This window comes from Suillus clintonianus (assembly GCF_016758775.1).
Source record: "Suillus clintonianus strain FC179 chromosome Unknown DEU56scaffold_24, whole genome shotgun sequence".
Classification (NCBI taxonomy): domain Eukaryota; kingdom Fungi; phylum Basidiomycota; class Agaricomycetes; order Boletales; family Suillaceae; genus Suillus; species Suillus clintonianus.
The window spans coordinates 135,496-153,438 of record NW_024539248.1 but is presented as its reverse complement, the minus strand read 5'-3'; the positions used below and the strand labels follow the sequence as shown (position 1 = coordinate 153,438).

The 17,943-nt window shown below is 48.6% G+C and overlaps 8 protein-coding genes across 8 annotated transcripts; 3 read left to right on the top strand and 5 right to left on the bottom strand.

Moving 5' to 3' along the window:
- Window positions 1–299: 299 nt before the first annotated feature.
- On the bottom strand, window positions 300–893 carry DEU56DRAFT_734080 (uncharacterized protein; the record flags this gene model as incomplete). The annotated part of the gene is made up of 3 exons (XM_041348366.1): window positions 300–447; window positions 498–598; window positions 648–893. The coding sequence occupies 3 exons, from the start codon at window positions 891–893 to the stop codon at window positions 300–302; spliced, it is 495 nt and encodes a 164-aa protein (XP_041209969.1).
- Window positions 894–2,660: 1,767 nt separating this feature from the next.
- DEU56DRAFT_269178 (isoprenoid synthase domain-containing protein) lies at window positions 2,661–4,091 on the top strand. Its single transcript, XM_041345382.1, has 4 exons — window positions 2,661–3,180; window positions 3,229–3,517; window positions 3,573–3,934; window positions 3,998–4,091. The coding sequence occupies exons 1-3, from the start codon at window positions 2,762–2,764 to the stop codon at window positions 3,906–3,908; spliced, it is 1,044 nt and encodes a 347-aa protein (XP_041209968.1). The 5' UTR covers window positions 2,661–2,761; the 3' UTR covers window positions 3,909–3,934; window positions 3,998–4,091.
- A 46-nt stretch (window positions 4,092–4,137) lies between these two features.
- On the bottom strand, window positions 4,138–5,718 carry DEU56DRAFT_795252 (uncharacterized protein). The gene is made up of 8 exons (XM_041352829.1): window positions 5,571–5,718; window positions 5,397–5,457; window positions 5,312–5,349; window positions 5,092–5,261; window positions 4,955–5,038; window positions 4,799–4,897; window positions 4,512–4,741; window positions 4,138–4,465 (listed from the first exon to the last, which is right to left on the bottom strand). Exons 1-7 carry the CDS (start codon window positions 5,661–5,663, stop codon window positions 4,615–4,617), a joined length of 672 nt encoding a protein of 223 aa, XP_041209967.1. The 5' UTR covers window positions 5,664–5,718; the 3' UTR covers window positions 4,138–4,465; window positions 4,512–4,614.
- Window positions 5,719–6,233: 515 nt separating this feature from the next.
- On the bottom strand, window positions 6,234–8,580 carry DEU56DRAFT_940276 (uncharacterized protein). The gene is made up of 7 exons (XM_041358886.1): window positions 8,360–8,580; window positions 8,208–8,304; window positions 7,395–8,157; window positions 7,324–7,333; window positions 7,078–7,273; window positions 6,649–7,026; window positions 6,234–6,581 (listed from the first exon to the last, which is right to left on the bottom strand). Exons 1-7 carry the CDS (start codon window positions 8,389–8,391, stop codon window positions 6,438–6,440), a joined length of 1,620 nt encoding a protein of 539 aa, XP_041209966.1. The 5' UTR covers window positions 8,392–8,580; the 3' UTR covers window positions 6,234–6,437.
- Window positions 8,581–8,916: 336 nt separating this feature from the next.
- Window positions 8,917–9,849, bottom strand: DEU56DRAFT_870726 (uncharacterized protein; the record flags this gene model as incomplete). The annotated part of the gene is made up of 3 exons (XM_041355652.1): window positions 8,917–9,046; window positions 9,097–9,472; window positions 9,525–9,849. 3 exons carry the CDS (start codon window positions 9,847–9,849, stop codon window positions 8,917–8,919), a joined length of 831 nt encoding a protein of 276 aa, XP_041209965.1.
- Window positions 9,850–10,374: 525 nt separating this feature from the next.
- Window positions 10,375–12,579, bottom strand: DEU56DRAFT_795231 (squalene synthase). Its single transcript, XM_041352828.1, has 5 exons — window positions 12,232–12,579; window positions 11,883–12,097; window positions 11,255–11,834; window positions 11,075–11,200; window positions 10,375–11,022 (listed from the first exon to the last, which is right to left on the bottom strand). Exons 1-5 carry the CDS (start codon window positions 12,463–12,465, stop codon window positions 10,750–10,752), a joined length of 1,428 nt encoding a protein of 475 aa, XP_041209964.1. The 5' UTR covers window positions 12,466–12,579; the 3' UTR covers window positions 10,375–10,749.
- Window positions 12,580–12,904: 325 nt separating this feature from the next.
- DEU56DRAFT_795229 (uncharacterized protein) lies at window positions 12,905–13,153 on the top strand. Its single transcript, XM_041352827.1, has one exon. The coding sequence runs from the start codon at window positions 12,932–12,934 to the stop codon at window positions 13,139–13,141; it is 210 nt and encodes a 69-aa protein (XP_041209963.1). The 5' UTR covers window positions 12,905–12,931; the 3' UTR covers window positions 13,142–13,153.
- A 704-nt stretch (window positions 13,154–13,857) lies between these two features.
- Window positions 13,858–17,025, top strand: DEU56DRAFT_733952 (putative urea transporter; the record flags this gene model as incomplete). Its single annotated transcript, XM_041348361.1, has 20 exons — window positions 13,858–13,926; window positions 13,978–13,998; window positions 14,051–14,073; window positions 14,127–14,204; window positions 14,303–14,399; window positions 14,449–14,539; window positions 14,589–14,769; window positions 14,826–14,946; window positions 15,007–15,071; window positions 15,199–15,226; window positions 15,282–15,365; window positions 15,425–15,549; window positions 15,599–15,652; window positions 15,774–15,913; window positions 15,943–16,030; window positions 16,092–16,252; window positions 16,300–16,404; window positions 16,462–16,710; window positions 16,763–16,835; window positions 16,899–17,025. The coding sequence occupies 20 exons, from the start codon at window positions 13,858–13,860 to the stop codon at window positions 17,023–17,025; spliced, it is 1,980 nt and encodes a 659-aa protein (XP_041209962.1).
- Window positions 17,026–17,943: the final 918 nt, after the last annotated feature.

Genomic DNA, 17,943 nt, shown 5'->3' with positions numbered 1-17,943 from the left:
ACCAGGGTTCCCACCACTTCTTCGAGGGTGTGGGGTGTTGGGCTACTGTGGTCTGTGAGCCTTGGGGCATTGAGGAGGCATGGACTTTGATTGTTAGAACCAATGCAAAGTTCGAACCCAGCAAAACGATTACCATGCCCCCTCACGCGGCTATGCGAAAGTCCGAGTCACTCGACAGTATCCGCTCAGTTTTGGATTTGCTCCATCGCGTGCTTAGTAAATGAGCATCCGCGATGCAATGCATGCAATCGTTACTTGTACAAAATACAAAATGACTTGTGTTCATGTTGTCGAAAAGTTCACTCCCGCTCTTCTTGGCTAACCGGATGGGGTGTCGCAAAGTGAATCGGCGGCACTATATCCACCGAGGTAAGATAGAGGCTGGTGATACGGCGACGGTCATCATTGCCATCCGCTTGAACATTGGAGTCTTCTGGAAGTTCCACTCTAGAGTTTAAATGTGAGGGGCAGGAGCATTAAGTAAGATCAGATCATACCTTGCACTGAAGTTGATGTGAGTCAGACGGTGAGCAGGAGCAGCGCGAATGAGGAACATCATGCTACGTGTAACAATCAAAGTTCCGGCAACCACCGACGGCTATTAATAGGTGAATAGCAATTCCACAAGGTTGGGCATAGAAACTCACTTGGTCCGGACTATCGCCTGTGGAGATCAGGTTCTCCCAAGAGAGTGCAACTCCTCTGGTGGCAACTTTACGGGACGAGACGCTTTCCCTCAAAGCATCAAGTGTCGAAGGTGCATGGTTAACGCGGACCTCACAAGAGGGGGAGAATGCAGCATCGAAGGCGTTGGCAAATACCTCATCTTCACGCGCTTCATAGAAGGCGCCGAGATGAGATTGCGTCCAAGATATGAAATCAGGCTTAGACATGTATGGTGATTGTTGTGAATTCGAGCCCGATGCGACACTTTTGTGGTACAAAGCGCGATTGTAGAAGAGGTTGGTTGTAGCTGCTAAAAGAGTGGAGTACGTGGAAGTCTGGAGAATCTGACCTAAGATGATGATGGACCAGGTATGAGGTCTAAACTTGATCATGTTCTGTCAGAGCCTCAGAGGCCTGTGGAGCATCAAGTAGAAGAGGCTCCTAAGCTTTCCTATAAATATACCGGGTTCATTTAGGAGACACCAGCGACTTAATGTTCCACAACTTAAGTAGGATGCTCCTTCTAGTCCTGGCAAGAGATTCTGAGTCGGATATCTCGTCGGGGTATTTGCTTAGTTCCTGGCACCTTACCAGAAGACAGTGACAAGTCACAATGCATTAATTGTCATCATTTACAAAAACTAGGATGGGCAAGCAGCCTTTTTATATGCACGGAGCGATACGACTAATACACACGTCCAGAGTTGGCTCACCGCGTGGCCACTGACGCCTTCCAGAGCTCTTTAGATTTTGTTCCGGATGCAGGCAGACTTGACAGGAGCATAAGACATACATTTCGTGTTCAGCCTTCAAGTTCCCAGCTTCCGGGAATGATGATGTAATAACGCATAATGGCAAAGAGGATCGAGGATAGGCCAAGCGCTGGGTGGAATGAGTGGTAGGAGAAGACGGAGGTGGGGATATGGGGAGGATGGAGTTCGGCTGAGAGGGAGAGGAGAGGTTCAGAAGTTCAGGTCATGCTGCACGTGTATTTCCATGTTGTCGAGGGCTGTTCGAATTCGGCACGAAAGACGCTGGTATGAGTACACTAAGCGCTGAGACCAAAAGAAGACCGACTAGGGTTGGAGGAGGAAGAACCTGTGCTAAAGAAGTGGGTAATGTGGGTCATCAGCGAAAGTGACACGCCAAGGTTATGCGAAACTCGGAGCGTCCTGTAATGCTTGATGCTCCTGGACTGAGTACTGCTACCCATTTAGCACACTGAGGCAAAATGTAGAATGAAGTGTATTTCGCAAGGTAATAATGCAAATCGTGAAGGTTTGACAATAGTGTCATGGGGGGAATGTGATCGAGAGCGTTGCGAGACCATGGATGCACACTGTGTTCGGATGCACAGTGACAGATCGGATGCGGCGGGCGATACAACGATTGACAAAGAGTGCGACTGCGACCTGGAACAAGCCTGTACTAGTACTAGTAGTAGGCTAGTGGCGGGAGGTAGAAGCAGGAGGGCGAGGCATGATATTATTTTTAGAACAGTGCTAAAATTACATTGGCGAATACCTTAAATTTTGCCTCCGACTCAAACTAGTACTGCTGCCTGAGGTGGCCGACCCTGTGACATTTGCGACTTGAAAACTGATTGGACGTGCCAGTGTATCGCCCTATCTTTTGATTGCGGATATGTAGTAGGCCCATCAGTGAACCGGTGAGTTCTTGCTGGCGATTATGCTGATTGCGCATCATTGATTTGCGGTGCTTTTTTACATGGCCAATGATTTGAATAATTCGCGTCATGCTGTATGGCGCGAGTTGATAAGCACTAGTACTATTTTTCTGTGATCATGCCATATGCATGATGCATCGAATCTCAAGAGTGCGTTAACGCATTTTTCAAAGCTCACTGCATACTGCTTAGTGCCGACCGAACTTGAAGTGGATCGCTTGTATTGTTTTATATTCCAATGTGACGAAACTAATGCTAAAAGAAATCCTTTTATTGTTGTTGTAGGCTAACCTCAAGTCGACAGTACATTCGGATCCTTTCCTATATAATATCTTCTGTTCACCAGTTCTCTGATGCCATTTTCTGTTCGCCCATCTCAACATTCACGACACGAGTCCCACAACGTCCATGGCTCTTACCGCACCCTGCACCGTGACATCTTCAGACTCCGAGCCCGCAGAATTCATTATACCTGACTTTTTCAGTGATTGCGGCTACCCCATGCGACTAAATCCTCACTGTTATCCGGTCTCTCATGCTTCTGCACAATGGCTTTGTGACGAAGCACATCTAGTAGAGCCAGAAATTACTAAATACACCAGCGTGCGCGCAGGTTACTTCGCTGCAGCTTTATACCCTAATGCGAATGCTTTCCATCTGAAAGTCTGCGCAGACGTCCTGAACTGGTCGTTCAAATTAGACGACTGGCTCGAGATCGATAGGTTCGATGTCAACGACGCATGGAGAGTACGTGATTGTTGTATGTCTGCGCTCCGCGATCCCATCAACTTCCAAACGGAAAGATATAGTGCAAAGATGTGCAAATCGTGCGCCTATTTTTCCATCACACACATTCTGAATCTTATGGTCTTCAGATTCTTCAGCCGCTTTAAGGAGACTGGCGGCCCTGGCTGCACCGAGCGCTTTATCCACACAGTAGACTTGTGGTTCATCTCTGCTGCTAAGGAGGTAGATAACCGCGCCAAAGGACATATCAACGATGTTAAATCTTACCTGAAATTGAGGCGCGGCGTGAGCGGCTGCAAGCCTTTATTTACCCTCATCGAATTCGTAAATGGGATTGATCTCCCTGACGAAGTTGTCTCGCATCCGGTGATCATGGCTCTGGAGGAAGCTGTCAATGATTTTGTTTCTTGGTCCAATGTAATACCCTATATCTGTCATCGACGATAGTGTATCACTGACATTGCTGCGACAGGACATTTTCTCCTATAACATAGAGCAGTCTCACCATGGCACGCGTAATTTGGTTGCGGTGCTTATGATCGAACAAGGTCTAGACCTGCAAGGTGCGGTTGACTACTGCGGCCGGCTATGTAAAATTTCCCTTCAGCACTTTGAAGAAAACCTCGCTATCCTCCCCTCGTGGGGAGAAGAGGTTGACAAGCAGGTGGCTATCTACGTTCGAGGACTGCAGAACTGGATTTCCGGTTCGTTGCACTGGTCCTTCGAGTCTGCCCGCTACTTCGGGAAGGATGCACATATTGTCAAACGGGAGAGAACCGTCAAGCTACTTCCCAAGCGGCCTCTGTAAAGCCTATAGCTATGGCTCTGCTCTATGTGAGTTTGTTTTCACTTTTTTCCTGCGTTGCATGATTCTGATTGTGACGACCGGTATTATAGAAGGCTACATCATTATCTATGTCTTACCATGAAGCTGAATATTGATTACACATAACGTCTCACCTTCACTCTCCGCTTGCCATCTTCTAGCGACTGTGTACCATTTTGCACAAGTTGGAAACAATGTATCGTGTTCATTCGGTGTACATTATTCATTCTGGTTAAATGAGTTTGTATGCACGCCAGTGGGCGCGTGCAGGTGTCAAAAACAGACTCAAAATTGTTTCAGGTTTTGTAGACAGATTTACATTGATGATCATCGACCACTAGCGCTCTAGTTGCCAGATGGCACAAAGGATCACAGTGACCGAAGTCAAGATGATATCTCGCACTCATGGAGATCTAAACCACGGGAGTGGGGACAACCTGCCCGCTCAAGTGTTATGTGACTCGTGCACTGCGTCACCTCAAATTGCCGCGACAATTTGGCGGACATTCATAACAAAGATTGCGAAAGTTACAAGAACCCTAGCAAGAATATGAATAAAGGAAGATATATATCAATGACACATACAAAATCAACACAGGAAAGACTTCTAGCGCAATATGCTGACAGCAATACGTGAAAACGCTCTGGGTACTAGAATCATAGGAGGTGCACCGGTGAGCGGTGAGTACTACACTAGCAGTAGAAAATGTACCAACTTGGGATTCGTCACTCCATCGAGATCTCCAGCCATAGTCACCCAAGAAAAGACTTCTGGCGCAATGTTTTGATAGCAATACATGAAAACGCTCTGGGTACTAGAAGGATAGGAGCTGAGCAGTGAGTACTTTACTAGTACTAGAAAATGTACAAACTTGGGATTCAGAATTCCATTTCGAGCTCCAGCTATAGTCACCCAAGAAAAGACTTCTCGCGCAATATTTTGATAGCAATACATGAGAACGCTCTGGGTGCTAGAAAGATAGGAAGTGAGCGGCGAGTACTATACTAGTAATAGAAAATGTACCAACTTGCGATTCAGCACTCCATCGAGAGCTCCAGTTATACTGTGAGTTGCAATGCCCACAATCCAGAAGACAAATGTCAGAGACAGGCTACAGCGATTTGGTCAGCGATCGACTGTCCATGTCACAGGAGGTCCACTTACAAGAAGTTATTACTATCTGGAAGAAGAACGAAGAAAAATATGCGGTGACCAGAGAATAAAATCGTGCATGTTGAAGCGACCGATAGAAACCGAATGTAGGCTTGTTCAGCTAGACTGAGGTAGTTGTGGTGGTCATTGAATTGCGACACGAGCCAGGCTGAGATTGTGAGCTACCGAAGGGGGTCATTATTTCATCCGTTGAAATAAACCATGCACATACCTCGATGACACTGAAGAAGAAAACCAACGAGAAGGCAACTTAAATCACTGAATAAAGCGCGTCTGTGCCTAGGACAGAGACTCACTAGTCTGTCCCCTTTGCATGCGGCACTGGAGGGAATCTAAGGCATCCCGAAGTGGTATAGGCTAAAATGCCGCATGTGAGAAATTTAAGAAAAATGGAGTGATTTGTTGGCCACAACTTGAAGCACAGGTATACATCTCGTTGGTGGTGCGCACGCATGATGAAAGGGACTCACGGAATTGGGGTTACCTGATTGAGGCTGCAGCCGTTCCTGCACCTCGGTGACAACTTCTGCATTGGGTGTGTCTTCGCCTGAGACTAGAGACATGCGCTGGAGGATACTAGCATGACGATCGTTGACAGTAATCTGTTCAACATTGTTTCGTCTGGGTGGATTGTCGAGGTAGAGTTTCTTCACACGATCTAACTGGAAAGGTTCACGACAGAGGGGACATGCCCTTGGGGATAATAAGCGAATACACCTGGCATCGAAGAGTCGCGTATGAGAGGAGAGACATGAGTGTTGGGCACAAGCTGGCTGGGATTAGGGACGCACCTGAGACAGAATATGTGACCACAGGCAATTGCATGTGGAGAATGAGCAATTCCTGAGGAAATGGAATAGAGATCAAGGCAGACGTCGCAGCAACTTTCAGGATGGACAACAAGCATCTAGCTCACAAGAGAATTACACTGCTCACCACTAGGCTACTTCCCACTACTGCTTCGAGTGTGTGGGGCGTAGACTACTGAGAGCATTGAGGCGTTGAGGAGGCGTGGACTTTGATTACTTATGAGAATCAGTGCAAAGTTCAAACCCAGCATAACGTTCCTTGTGACGTCCACGCACGCACGATTTGTGCACGATGATCAACAAAAGATGGTGCATGCCCTTTTGATGCCCTTACAGTGCTTACAAATCACAGCAACACTTGCACGAGGCATAGGACGCAGCAGATATATCCAAAAAGAAACAAACGTCCACCGAAACGCAGGCTATACAAGATGTAATGACTCAGTACACGACCAATCTACACCAAAAGCACCTCTAGTCTCATCAGGCGCCATTCAAGTTTTACACCCACCATCCAAATCTAGGCCCTCACCCATCCATCAACGCCTGAGCCGCCTTCCTCGCATTCGCTTTCAGGCCCTCAACCTGCAACTCCATATTGCGAATTTTTTCCCGAGCTGCCCGGAGCTCACTATTGAGCCGATCAACTTCAGCCTCTAACACAGTCTTGTCCTGCACATCGCATAGCCCACACGTCAGAACTCGCGATCACGATTAATACCACAATTAGAATACGCACTTCATCATCGACTTGCGATGGCGGAGTGAGAATGACCGGAGACTCTGAGATAGGCGAGGCAGGTCGAGGAGGCATTGGTGCGGACTCGGATCTTGACACGACTGGAGTTTGTGGCACGGGTGCAGGCATAGAGGCAGATTTGGCGACAGGTGGGGGTGCACTGAACGCAGCGGGTGCCGGCACATGTACATGTGTCGGTGCGGGCGCAGGCGCAGGCGCCGAAGGCGTAAATGTCGATTGCGTACCATTAAACACAGCGCCATTCTCGAGACTAACGAGCTTCAAAGCTGCAGTCTTCCCAGCAAAGAACTCGCTTGCTGAGAGAGCAGGCTCTGACGAAGCCGCAGCTGGGTAAATGTCGGATTGGAATGAGTCCGACTGGTGATGCAGTCAGTGAGGGCTATCAAAAGAATTTAATGGACTGTTTACTTTGCGAGGCACAATGAAAGCAATCGGTTCCACGGATGAGCCTGATACCTTGTACGCGCGAGCAATCTCGCAATCCGACACGTTAAGGGCACGACGAGGTAGGAAACAGATTCCCCGCTGGGGATCTGGAGATTTGTGCTCTGCTAGCGCGAATAGCGAGTCGCTCTCGTACTCGTAATACCGGATATTTCCATCACTGTTAGATTTAGATTAACCAGGAAACAAACGCATCCGATTTCGTCTTACCCTTTGCCAGCTAGAAACAATGATATGAGAAAAGGAACAGACGGCATCCTAAGAACATGCAAAACACTCACCCAGGAAAAGAATGCCATTGTCGCTCCAGAAAGGCATAATGACACCAGCAGACTGATCAATAGTCATCGTCTTGACACTTCCAAGACCTCCCGTTTCCCAGATGGAGACCTGCCGGTCACTCATCTTGCTAAAGCCGGTAGTCACAATCTTGTCAAGATCGCCCATCCACACGACACGAGCACCCTTGATACCGCCATGCGCCTCAGTGACGCGAACAGCTTCGCCTCCAGCACGAGGATCGAACAGACGGAGTTTTTTGTCTCTACAGGTCGTCGCCATGAGCGTGCCGGTAGGGTTAAACGCAAGACACTGGATGGTATCGTTGTGTCCGGTGAGAACAGAGCGTGGGCGATCGGTATCAGCAAGATCCCAAAGCTTGACTGTGTGTTCTCCAGACGCACTGGCGAGGACGTTGGACGCGGTGGGGTGGAAGAGAACCTGGCCGATCTTGCGCGGCGATGCATCGATGCGGGCGACGGGGTCAAAGTCTTCTGGTACCCAATGATCCTGGCCCCAGTCTTCAAAAGCGGAAGACTCTACTTTCCAGATCATGACCTTGCCATCCTCACCAGCCGAGGCGACGATGGAGTCGTTATGCGGGGACCAATCGGTGTCGAGGACGGGGGCGGTGTGGCTGCGCGCGAGGGGAATGACATCGGGAAGTTTGTACGGGAAGTTGGGTACGGCTGCGAAAGGGGAGGGAAGGGGAAGTATTGCGAATGCGCCACCTCCGGATGCGTTCCAGTTCACGCTGATGTATCGCTGGGTGGGTTTATCAGCCGAGGACGGGCGTGAAGAGGGAAAGTGGTCACCGCAGAGGCAGAGACGAGATTCGTGTCCCATGCGCTGCCGGAGACCTTCACATTTTCGTATCCGTGCTCTTTCTTTGCCGTCTGTCCGAAAACATGGCTGTGGGAGACGCGATCAGTACCTCGGTGTGCTGCAATCTTGGGCGTGTGCTCACCGATACTTGGATGGACGAACAAATCGAGACATTGTCCAAGATTATCTGCAAACGACGAACAGTAAACGAAATGAGAAGAATGAAAGTATCCTGTGCTGTTGTAACGCAGCAACTTATGCCCCGCCGCTCTCGCCAATTAATGAGTTTCGCACAGATGTTAATGATAGCCTAGAGATAATTGCTCGGGAATTACCGAAGGGGGGTTTCTCCGTGCGAAAGTTACGCGTAGATTCAGAAGGGGGGTCGTATTCTGCCCTCCGAGTCACCCCTATCAATTTAACGTTTTAAATTGGACCCCCGCCGCAGCTAGGTTATCTCTTGCATCCTCTTGTACCTCGCTGAGTGCATCGATGTTGCTCCAGGATCTCCATACCACATGCATCCCCTTGTCATGAATGCATGGACAGTGCCTACTAGTTACGATACGTCCATGAGGATTGTGCAAAACGCCCAAAAATAAAATCGGCGAAGTACAATTACGCATGTAGATACGGCAACAAAACGCGGTATGAATTCTTTGTTGATTTATTTCTTAACCTCACTTCACAAAATGCGTTCTAGTCATAGAATACCAGAGCTCTCAGCTCGATGGATTCCCGAAACGGCGTTCCCTCTGGAGTATTCGGGTCTTGGAAGCCAGTATGAGGGGCGAGCCTCGCGACACTGCCATCTTGTATCGAGTCAAAGCTGAGGCCCTTTGAGCACGACGAAAAGCGCGACCAAGTTACTTCACTAACCATTTGATAAGAACAAACTCTTCTGGGGTCATTGCTTCCACGTATTTCCACTGGTGGTTTGGATTGTACGTGATTCCAAATGTCTCACCCTCGCGGTCAGGGAATATAAGAGCGACAGGTAGCAAGTCATTCTTGACATCGACACTCCGGAAGTCGCATAGTGCAAGCGGCCAGTCTACGGCTGCATGTGATATAGGACGCCAAATGTTTATGACTTGGAAGCGTCTGCGAAGGAGGGAAGGAGCTTCTGTTGGAGGGAGATGCCTATGAACACGAGCAATGGAAGACGAAGTCGTTTGGTCCACATGTACCAAGGGGAGTGGTTGACGCTTCTGTGGGCTATCATCTGGCTCGCCTGGGCGACGGCGACGAATAGCTGCGACATGAATTAGGCATCAAGGGTTGTTTAAAATTGGTGGTCAACGTACTGTGATCGAAGATGAAAATGCTACTTGCTCCCGTGACCCTCTTGATAAGGTCGATGCTCTCAGGATAGTATTCACGCTCAATCTCGGCATCATTCAAGAAGCTGGTATGCTTTGCCGGTTCTCGCCCATACTGAAATCCAGCATTGTCAAGTTTGTAAAGTTCCTCCTTTCCGCGCACGTTCTCAATGTGCATATCATGCTGGTCCTCGATCCAGTTTCGGGTGTGCTTTCCCGTGGTACTGTCTGCGTTGATGTTAGTGTAAGGCCGAGAGCCGTCAGTTGGAGCAAGGAAGTAGTTGAGGGTGCCGATGGTATCAGAAGCCATGGTTAGTTGGCGCCAGACTGCGTAAAGCGGAGTGGAAGCGTCTTTGGTATCACAGGGTATATATAATAATATATGTCCAAGGGCGCTTGGCTTACATATCAATCCTCCTGGCTGACTCAAGGCTGACCGTCAATGAAAATATGTCATATGCATGGCGTCACTGAACTGCAGGATGAGCGATAATGATGGCAGTCGTACATAGCTATAGAGGCCCACCCACCGGTTAATCGGTCTCTCCCATTCAAGTTTCGACACCAGTAATCTCCGTTGACTTGAGTTGTTAGCCCCAGAACACTGACCGAATTGAAACTGCTCCATACCACATGTACATCGGCGTTGAAAAATTTGCCTCCGCAGAGACTACCTATGAAGCCTGGAAATGGGTCTTTCAAGGTCAAAGAAGACAAGATCTCGCCAAATGCATGGTGTAGCAGCCTGTTGAGATCTGACTCAGACATGAGCGAGTCCGAGCGCCGTCATATATTGGTGATGGTCAAGATAGTGTAAAGTTAGTAATACGAACCATGGGCTCATTTGTCAGCATATTTGTAACCGCAATGTAAACACAAAACACAGCCGTGATATAAGCAATTCCGTACGTGTCATGATCAAGACTCTTCGATGCGGTCACTCGTCTGCCCGCCATAAATTCCCAAGTCCTCCATCCTCCCTTCGAAAGTAGCTTACAAGTACACAACTCATCCACGCAACAACACTCCAATTTAACTATCACCTCCACCAAACAACACAACATCGACAGGATGCACAAAGATAAGTAACGAAATCAAAAAAAGCATCTCAGTCCATTATGGGTAACAGTAAGCTTGAGGGGGTATGGTATCTACTGCATCTTCCAAATATCCAAAAATACCAAACATGCGAACAAACCAAACCAAAACTTTATGCTTGTGGAATGAACTTGAGCATGAGCCACACGACAAGCACGCTCAGGCCCAGTATGAGCACCATCGCGCCAACGACATAAGTCGCAAGCTCCCATGGGAATAAGTCCTGAGGCATGGGTTTGTTTCTGGGGTCCAAGGCAATGCGCTCTGCCGCACGCTTCTCTTCTGCTCTGAAGATGGCCGTTCTCTTGTCCGAGGTGTCGTATTGCGGCCCCTTTTCACCGAGTATGACGAACGAAGGGAAATTCTGTTCGTACCATTGTTCGATCTACAAGGACGTTGAGTCGATGACACAAAATGTAAAGGTGCGCATGAAGTACCTTGCAGCACATCACCGAAATTTTGAGAAAGTTCGGATCATGCGGTTTCGCCTTGTGGTGGATCTTCCGTGCGTACTCCCGGAAGATTAGGGCGACCTCTCTCGTATTCGTTGACCGCATGATAAGCTGCGGCGTGTGAGCATACCGTACCTTGATAAATCACAAGTGAAGATGACGTACATGAGCAGCCTCCGCTTTTCGAATCTTGATATTGCGTTGGAACATATCCGGGTTCATGAAACAAAGAGACAATGTAGCCATTGCCATGGCGACAGGGACTGCACAGAACACGAACACGCTCTGGTTCTTGAGCAAGCGCAGGTAGTCCAAAGAGTCGCATGCGTGTCGCAGAGCATCGAGAACCATGCCGCTTTGTATCCATGTGGCATGCTCAACATCACCCTTCTCGTACATGTCTTTCATTTCGTTGAAGCCATATTTAGCCCAGATTTCTCGGGGCCAGAAGAAACGTCTCTCCTCGACGTCTTCCCGGAAATCACGGATGATGTTGGTCTTTTGGAGGAGAAGGCCCATCGAGTTCGCTAGCTCAAGTTGATCGCAGAGGAAGGATGCCTCTTTACCTGAAGCTGACCAGATGCGAGTGAGGCCTTCACCTACGAGGCCTGCGACATAGTGACAGTAAAGGTCGTAGTCCGCAATAGTCTCGAGGTAAATAGTGCCGTTGGTTGCGGCTTTATGTGCGTAATCCGCCATGCCGTTCTCCATTTTCTGACAGATGTCAAGTATGACGGTCTTGAATCTGCCGTAGGGGTTAGATAGAAGAATGTGAATGACGATATGAGCGTACTGGGGTGGTAGTCTATTGACTTCTTCTACGACGATGTGGTATTCAAGCAGCAGGTGTCGATCTTTCTCATCAGGGCCGTTCTCTGTGAAGTTCCAGCCGGGCGTTACTGTCAAGTCGTGAAATTTGCGGAGTATTGGCTGCTTCTTTTCGTCGGGGATAGTCATGTCATCTTCAATCGTGTCCAAGCCGCGCATAACGAGGTAGTACATGCAAATCTGAAAAGTCACGGGTCAATCATGGAAGTTGAGCGAATGGGTTAGGACAATGATTGATTGGCCAAAAGAACACACGTAGATATATGTACAGAGACCTATGCAAAGAAGAAAGACAAAATAAGCAAAGTGCTTACCGTCCTTGCAAGGTCACCGTCAAGCTCCTTGATGACAGCTGCAAAACTTCTGCTTGTCATGTCAAGGAATTCCCAGCAGCGGCGCATAGAGGCGCGGTCCCAGCCTGACGTGGGGTGCTCTTGCTGAGCAGTGATGTCGCGTTTCGTCTCATGGTAAAGGTAGAAATGAACAAGGGTCCTGAACTCAAAAGGGTGTGTCAAGAGGAGACCCAACATTGAAGTCAATTTTCCCATTGCTGCAGACGGCGAGAAGGAGATGGAAATTAGGTCTTTTGGAGGTCGTGGTGTTAAGGAAAAAGAGAGCAGTTGCTGGCTGTTGCTTCTCCACCTGAGGTGAAATGAAACGCGGTCGAACCACAAAAATGTTGCTTGGCGCTAATATGAATGGCAGTTTCCGGGCCGTGGGGTAAGGTCGGCTTGCCAACACAAGTATAGCACTCTTGTCTAAAACTTGAGAACCATAGCTCCTGCAGTATGGTGCATACATGTTGAATAGAAACTACCTAATAGAACCCAATACTATTGCGCTTCCCCATCGACGCAAAGTGGAAGGTAAAGAACTTGAAGAACCGTGGAATTTGAATATGGATGGCTCATGGGAATGTCCCGAGTATGATCATCCAGGATCATCCACATCATATAGCCTAAGCTATCGGTCATCACCAGCGTCCATCGGACTCCATCCAACAAGTTTCAGATCATGGACGATATAGCCCGTCCTCCAGTTCGTCTGCAAGCTGCCTCATCACTCCCAATCTCCTCCAAACAAGCTCTTTCTCGTGTCAATAAGTTCCTCGACGATTTTCAAGCTCGCAGTACACCCTCCAAGGGCAGTGATACTTCAATCACTGCCCAACTTCAGAAGCTGAGTAAAGCGATTGAACAGGAGTGCATCCGACAATCAAAATAACCGTGTCACGAGGTGAGCTTATATATCCATGATACCACGGGCGGAATCACTGACGCATTCAAATTTCACAGATTAGGACAAGTATATGGGAGACGGTGCCAGCAGCCTTAGCCTGTAGACTAAAAGGAATATTGGAGCACAGTACTGGGAGACCATGGATCAATTTCAGTTATCCATGCGTTTAGCATGTAGTCGCATCAAATCAACGTTACACGGCCTAAAGAACACTTGAAGACCGCAAGTACATGCTAGGAAATCGGCAAAAACTGATCTACATCGGACTAAAATCCCCCCTTGGTACTGTCACGAGCTCCCTTCTTGGCATAAACTACAGTACCTTGATAAGATCACACACCAGGATAGAACTACACGGGCCTCCTTGAGATTTGGCTGTTCCGCGCTTGTCAATCAATAGCACCTGGTTCTCCAAAGAACAATGAATGTATCACACGAATGACCGACTATCTTCTTGCTTATCTTTCTCGATATTCTTAGATGCGGCTATGATAAAAACCAAGGCAAGCAAGCAGTATCTCCTGCAGTCTTACAGCTCTACTCGTTTCGTGTCTGTAAACATGTCTCAATCCATGGATTTCAAGCCTATTCTTGGTGCGATGTGATGATTTTTTGAGTTGCTCATCCACTCATTTGATGTATCAGAGCAGAGCGTTGGGTACGGTGTGGTTGTTGGTGTCGGGTTTTTCTTTGCCCTCGTCATGTTATGCTTGACCGCGGTGCAATCCAACTTCTCCCGATTTACCCCAAGTTCATCAGAAGAGTTCACGGTTCGTCGCATCATGCTCCCTGTGCACGCCACTCAATATCACTCCCTCTAGAGTGCTTCCCGTAGTGTCAAAGTGCGTCAGTCTTCCTAGACCATAGGACTTTCGCTGATTTACCCCATGTTAGCCCGGGTTAGTGTGCTGTGGCATGTAAGTCGTCTTTATCCGCACATATGAACACCTGTGACGCATCATCATCGCAGTGTCAGCGCCTGGACATGGAGCGCCACTCTCCTTCAGTCTAGCACTGCAGCTTATACATTTGGTATGGATCACAGCATGTGCTCGAGCAACACACGCTGATCGTGTCTAGGTGTCAGCGGCCCTTGGTCAGCCAATTAACACCTATTCAAGCTTTGACTGATCAACATTCCTGAAGGTGGTACGGTGCAGGCGGTTCTATCCAAGTAGCCATGTTTGGAATGGTAGCTGCCAAAGTCAAGATGAACGCAAATGGCGCTCACACATTCTTGGAGGTATGTACGTCCCACTGCACCTGAGACTAACCTGTCAACTTCTCTATAGATCGTCAAAGTTCGCTTCGGTACCGCAGCCCATATCGTGTTTACCATATATGCGTTCATCTGCGTCCTTGTTGTATGCGGATCTCTCTTGGGTGAGATTGCCGACTGTGTCGATATGGACCTTACTGAAACGTGTTTCAGTGGGAGGCGCGGCTACTGTGAACGCCCTCACCGGTATGAACACACTTGCTGCGTATTTTCTGTTGCCGATTGGCATCGCGGTGTATGTCGTATTCGGTGGATTGCGTGCCACCTTTATCTGTGACTGGACGCATACCATTATTCTATTCGCCATCATTTACATCTTCATCTTCCGTGCATAGTAGGTGAAGTCCCCATGTCACAGGGACGTGCCACTGAGAATCTGCGCCAATAAAGCGGGACATCGTCGGAAATCGGCAGCGTGGCTCGAATGTATGAGCTGCTCACACAAGCCGCAATTGATGTGCCTGTCCCCGGCAATGCAAATGGAAGTTATATGACCATGAAGTCGAATCAGGTGGGTGGACGGAATGGACTCATTGATTCTATCACATCTTTCCGTGCTCATTTCTCTCAGGGTCTCGTGTTTGGAGCGTCAGCGTTGCTGTCAGGATTCGCGGGCGTGTTTTGTGATCAGGGTACGTTGTGAAATTACCTCGTGTTTAGTGTTCTGACGTGACGTGCGCAGGGTATTGGCAAAGGGTAAATAACGCAACTTTGCACTGCCGTCATAGACTGATGTGTCTATCAACCTCAAGGCGATTGCAAGTCACCCCAGTGGCACAACTAAAGCCTATGTATTTCCATCCCCTTTATCGGTTGAGTGAAGCAGTGCTTACTTCAATGTCACAGATGCTCGGCGGTCTCTCTTGGTTCGCCGTTCCTTGGGCTTTCGGATCGTGCCTCGGTCTGAGTGCCCGGGCGCTTCAAACCAATGTAAGGTTTTACGCGCGCAGTCTTCTCGTCCTACCAACGCCAAGATAACGTCACTTTAGCCACTGTTTCCAACATACCCATTCCCTCTGTCACCGCAGCAAACAAGTGCAGGGCTCGCTGCACCGGCTGCGGCTGCAGTGCTGATGGGAAAGGGCGGAGCTGTGGCGCTTTTATTGGTGGTTTTGTAAGTCACACAAAACCTTGAACGTCAACCTTAATCATATTTCCCGAAGCATGGCCGTAACATCTGCTGCTAGCGCGGAGCTCATCGCGGTGTCGAGTATTGTGTAAGTTTGGCTCATGCACGATTTCTGCGCGCACGCTCGCTCACCCAATTGTAAGGTCATATGAGTAAGACCTGAACGCCACCTGTGACATTGTCCGTTGTCATGACTCGTTTGCATGTAGCATCTATCGTACCTACTGGAATCCACATGCGACGGGGGCGGAGATTGTTCGTGTTTCACACTACGCGATCGGTGCATGGGCTATTTGGATGGGGTGCTGGGCGACCATAGTAAATTCTTTTTTTCGGTCACTATCGGAAGGTATTGACTTGCGTCGCAGCTCCATCAAGTGAACATCGACCTAGGTTGGGTGAGAACGATTCCTAGCATTTATCATTATTCCATTGGGATTAAACCGAATTGCCCCAGATGTACTATGTTCAGTGCGTGTCATCTACGAAATTAACCTAACACGCTCACTCTTCATGGGGTGGCGCAGGGGAATTGTGCTTAGTCCCGCAGTCATACCTATCATCCTCACGGTATGGTGGTCGAAACTAACGCGGACCGGGCTTTTATGTGGGTCTATCATGGGGGCAATTCTCGGAATGCTGGCATGGATGATCGGGTGTTGGAAGATCAATGGAAAGGGCATTCTCGGTTCCGTCTGCAAAGATCATCGTGATGACAAATCATTCATATTACAGGTTCCATCACCATCGCAAACCTCGCATTGCCAATATCCGCTGTATGCAGTGGTCTTACCGGGTTTATGTTCTCGGGGCTCATTACCGTCTTCGTGTCTCTGTTGAGTAAGCGGTCTGTTGTAATGCGCCTGCATGCAGCTAATCTGATGATGGCCGTGTCAGAACCTGATAATTACGATTTCGAAGGGACCAGAGCTATAGCAATGCTGGATAGTCCGGAGAACAGTGACCCCGATTCGGACGTGGCATCCGCTGAGAAGCGTGAAAAATTGACGCCAGATTTCGAAGCAGGACCTAGTACTACGGATCAAGGAGCCCAAGAAGACCCCCTAGACCACGAAACCCTGCAGAGGGTGTTCAGGCGAGCAGCATGGTATTCATCAGCAATGTCCGCAATTGTCATCCTCATCGGTTGGTTCCGCCGCTTGCGCCGTCATACAGACTCTTACCCAGACCCTTCTAGTCCCGTTATCCATGTTTTTCACAAACTACGTGTTCAGCGAGCGGTTTTACACATTTTGGGTGACGTGTTCTATGTGAGTTATCGATCCATCAAAAAGTAGATGCATGGATTTGAATTGATGATGATGACGGTGAAGCGTGTGGGTTTTCTTGAGCGGGACGTTCAGCGTTGTTCTTCCCGTGCTGGAATCGTGGAGGGAGATGGCTGCGATCTTGAAGAGACTTGGGGGGCTTGTGTCCACGAAATTGTACATAAAATCGTGATGAAATTCGCGGGCTATCAGCTAATTGACCCTGTGTCGTTGTTCGCGGCGGGCGGAATATTTGTGGATATTATATAAGAAAATAGAAGAAGAAAAACATCCCCTGGATATCGCCGAGCCTGGGCCTGAGGTGTGCGGCTTTTCTTTATAAAACACAAAACAAAGTTCAAGTTCAAGTTCAACTGTTAGGCGTGTTCATTCATCAAGGTAATGGTGGACCCACAATTGCGTGCGCTTTACGTTGTCTGTCGAGTCGGAAGGGGCGCCGTGAAAAGGGGGAGTCATTTTCGAGAAGCGAACGGCATATTCCTTGGACTAATATCCAAATTGTACTAGCTGATTAGCACTGTCACGTCGTCGGTGGAGCGGCTTGAAAACCCAGATCCAAAGTAAGTAACGTTTCACAGTTTTGATCCACAGATTGACCCTGGTAGGGCCTGGTAAGGGGTTTTTGAGTTCGGCTGATTATAATAGATTTTACAAACATGAGGTTCTTCGGCTTCAAATCTGGCGCGCACCCTTATGGCATGCTCGTCAGGGTAGCCGTAGCCTATCCGTCGGGTCTTGGTCGCGAACCCTTATATCTTCACCTCTAAATGATCGATGAAGTTCGACACTTATTTCCTTTGACCGTCCAACTTCGCTCCGCAGCACTGGCAGTCTTGGACTTTCGTCTATAAGTTTCCCGTTCTTCCTTCCTTTCCAACTTAAGTCACTCCTTTACTTGGCGTTATCGGTGCCTACTTGCACCAGTGATGTCCCCCTCCACCGACCCTGCTGCACGCAGCATTATCATTCTCACAAGTGAGTTCTACTGCTGTCTGAACGTTCTTTCAGTTTGGTTTAGACATCATTAGCGACGTTAACCGGGTGCATGATCTTGGAACATCTTTGGTATTTCGGTATTGAAAGACGGCTG